Genomic DNA, 3,747 nt, shown 5'->3' with positions numbered 1-3,747 from the left:
GTTTATAGTACTACCATTTAAGTACTGTATCCCCTGTAGAAATGGTATTATGTTGACATTGAAAATTAGACTATCACTGAAGACACCTTAGGAAAATACCCAACTTGTCATCGTCTAACTGGAAATAAATGACCGTCAACGGTTCGTCCAATCGAAGGTGTCGATAGCTGGAAGAGCATGTGCATGTCAGATTGTCCCATCTGGGACAGCAGCATAAATGTAGGCCCTATTGAGCAGATCTATCTGTAGATGCTACCTTCTATCTTAGCCATTTCTATTTGCTAATAGCAAATCTTTCTACACCAGGGAATTGCAAGATATGTCCCTCCTCCGTTGGGGACCACAAATGAAAACTAGAGCTTGACAACTGACCAATAGTTCTTAATAGATGCACCCGTTGTGTAGTCCATTACTGTAATGTTCTTAATAGATGCACCTGTTGTGTAATCCATTACCATAATGTTTTTAATGGATGCACCTGGATGTGTAGTCCATTACCGTAATGTTCTTAATAGATGCGCCTGGTTGTGTAGTCCAGCACCATGCTAGCGGCCCCCAGTAGGGCGGGTTCTTCGAGGTCGGATATCAGGACCTGGATGCGCTGGGCGGAGGTGAGGGCTCTCTGACCTATGACCTGCTGGACAGGTGCCTGGTAGTGGGCGGCCAGCACTCCCGACAGGATGACCAGAGAGGGGTTGACCACGTGGAGGATGTTGACGATGCCCACTCCGAGGGCCATGCTGGCTGAATGAGGAGGAAACGGGGAGAGGAGAGTGGTTAGCTATAAAATACAGGATGGGTTTCATACAGATGCACTATGATTCAAACTGGCTCTGGACTATGATGTCAATGTCACATTTGATATCTTGTTGTCATGCATCATATTTCAGCTAGTAAATGAAAATGATCAAACGTATTTATCAAACGTATTTAACCAGGTCAGTCATTGAGGAAAAATAAATGTACAGTGCTTTGAACTTTCACATTTTGTTGCGTTACAATTAAATCTATTTCAATCCTACTTTGTAATTTTTGGTCATTGAATAAAATATTCCATAATGTCAAAGTGAAAAGAAAATTCACAGATTTTATTTAACTAGGCAAGTCAGTTAAGAACAAATTCTTATTTTCAATGACGGCCTAGGAACAGTGGGTTAACTGCCTGTTCAGGGGCAGAACGACAGATTGTACCTTATCAGCTCGGGGTTTTGAACTTGCAACCTTCTAACCACTAGGCTACCCTGCCGCGCCAGGGAGCTTTTCGAAAGCCTCAAAGAAGGGCAGTGACTGGTAATGGGTAACTTTTTATTTATCTATTATTTTATCAGGTAAGTTGACTGAGAACACGTTCTCATTTGCAGCAACAACCTGGGATATAGTTACAGGGGAGAGAAGGGGGATGAATGAGCCAATTGTAAACTGGGGATTATTAGGTGACCGTGATGGTTTGAGGGCCAGATCGGGAATTTAGCCAGGACACCGGGGTTAACACCCCTACTCTTACGATAAGTGCCATGGGATCGTTAAATGACCTCAGAGAGTCAGGACACCCATTTAACGTCCCATCTGAAAGACGGCACCCTACACAGGGCAGTGTCCCCAATCACTGCCATGGGGTATTGGGATATATTTTTTAGACCAGATGAAAGAGTGCCTCCTACTGGCCCTCCAACACCACTTCCAGCAGCATCTGGTCTCCCATCCAGGAATTGACCAGGACCAACCCTGCTTAGCTTCAGAAGCAAGCCAGCAGTGGTATGCAGGGTGGTATGCTGCTGGCATACAAATCAGACATTGAATATCGGTCCCCCCTACGGGACGGTTGAGCTAATGTGATTAGCATGAGGTTGTAAGTAACAAGAATTGTTTTTTTTCTTTGTATTATCTTTTACCAGATCTAATGTGTTATATTCTCCTACATTCATTTCACATTTCCACAAACTTCAGTGTTTCCTTTCAGATGGTATCAAGAATATGCATATCCTAGCTTCAGATAAATGACATGCGAAAATTGAAAAAAAAATGGTCCGATCCTTTTTAAGCATGTTCACGTTAATAATTATGCTGTGGATGATGCATTAAACCACCCAGACACATAAAAGATACAATCGTTCTTCTGAACTGAGCTGCCGGACAGAAAGGAAGCTGCTTAGAGATGTCACCATGAGGCCATTGGTGATTTTAAAACCGATATAGTTCAATGGCTGTGATGGGAGTAAAACTGAACATTGTAGTGACTCCAAATAAATGACAGCGTGAAAAGAAGCATACAAATATACAGAATACAATTATTCCAAAACGTATATATGTATGCAACAATGCACTAAAGTAATACTGCAAAAATGTGTTTAAGCCTAAATGCAAAGCCTTATGTTTGGGGCAAATCCAACAACACATCACTGATGGTGGCTGCAGCATGGTATGGGTATGCTTGACATTAGCAAAGACTGGGGAGTTTTTCAGGATGAAAAGAAACAGGATGAAATTCTAGAGGAAAACCTGATTCAGTCTGCTTTACACCAGACATTGGGAGAGGAATTCACCTTTTAGCAGGACAATAACCTACACTGGAGTTGCTAACAAAGAATACAGTGAATGCTCCTCAGTGGCCAAGTTACAATTGAGTTAAATCTGATTGAAAAGCTATAGCAAGACTTGAAAATGGCTGCCTAACAATGATCCCAAAAACCCTGGCAGAGCTTGAAGAATTGTGAAAAACATAAATGGCCAAATATTGCACAATCCAGGTGTGCAAATCTCTTATGGAGACATACCCAAGGAGACTCTCCGCTGTAATCACTACCAAAAAGTGTTTCTCATTGACTCAGAGGGGGGAGGATTTATCTAATCAAGGTATATTAATGCTTTGTTTCATTCATCTTTTTTTTATGTTAAAATTTTTCTTCCACTTGAAGAGTATTTTGTGTAGATCATTGACAACATAAAATGTAATACCACTTTTTAACAATCAAAATGTGAAGAAATCCAAGGGAGGTGTAGACTTTCTACAGGCACCACATCATTTAACTTATGAAAGAGTAGGTCTGATTTAAGGTGATGTTCAACCAACATAACGAGCGCGGACCCACCTGTTCTGAGAACGGCTCCAGCCTTGCTGTTGCCCAGGCGGGCTGCGTTGATGAGGTGGATGGCGCTGACGAACTCGGCCTTCTTCAGATCCACCATCCCCTCCACCTCCAGCAGTTCCTCTGGAGAACCAAACAGACACAGGCCAGGGGTCAAATAAACATTATTTTTCACAAGACAAAAGACGTGCCGTTTTAAGCTTTGCATCCCTCCCTGGTGAAGACGGACATCCAATGTGTGCCTGGTTCAATGCATTATAACCACCATGCATGATGCTTTTCCGGTTTTAAGTGAAGGGTTACCTAAAAAAATGGAATCAAGAAGTGTTCTAACTAACCGTCATGAAGCCTCTTGGCTTCTTTCTGCAGGGCCATGCCTGATGCGTAGGCCTCGATGCAGCCACGGCTGCCGCACATACACTCCGGCCCGTCCAGAGACACCATGATGTGGCCCAGCTCGGCCGCGCAGAACGTACTGCCGTGGATCAGCTCGTTGTGCTGGATGATGCCCCCGCCGATGCCTGTTCACAAATCAAACAGAATGGTTAGTGGCTTCCCGATCAGCACGACTACCATATTTGTTAGGGGTCCTTTGTTAGCAAGGTTCTGACACCCCTATAGTGACAAATGTTGTTTTGATGGGTAGGTACACTACAGCTAG

General features: G+C 43.3%; 1 protein-coding gene across 1 annotated transcript; it reads right to left on the bottom strand.

The window, feature by feature from the left end:
• Nucleotides 1–127: 127 nt before the first annotated feature.
• On the bottom strand, nucleotides 128–3,641 carry LOC135565945 (bifunctional UDP-N-acetylglucosamine 2-epimerase/N-acetylmannosamine kinase-like). The gene is made up of 3 exons (XM_065013915.1): nucleotides 3,425–3,641; nucleotides 3,090–3,209; nucleotides 128–744 (listed from the first exon to the last, which is right to left on the bottom strand). Exons 1-3 carry the CDS (start codon nucleotides 3,528–3,530, stop codon nucleotides 509–511), a joined length of 462 nt encoding a protein of 153 aa, XP_064869987.1. The 5' UTR covers nucleotides 3,531–3,641; the 3' UTR covers nucleotides 128–508.
• Between the last annotated feature and the right edge of the window lie 106 nt (nucleotides 3,642–3,747).

The sequence above is a fragment of the Oncorhynchus nerka genome, unplaced genomic scaffold, assembly GCF_034236695.1.
Source record: "Oncorhynchus nerka isolate Pitt River unplaced genomic scaffold, Oner_Uvic_2.0 unplaced_scaffold_9661, whole genome shotgun sequence".
Taxonomy (NCBI): Eukaryota; Metazoa; Chordata; class Actinopteri; order Salmoniformes; family Salmonidae; genus Oncorhynchus; species Oncorhynchus nerka.
Note: the sequence above shows the minus strand (reverse complement) of the source record. Positions and strands in the feature narration are given on the sequence as shown.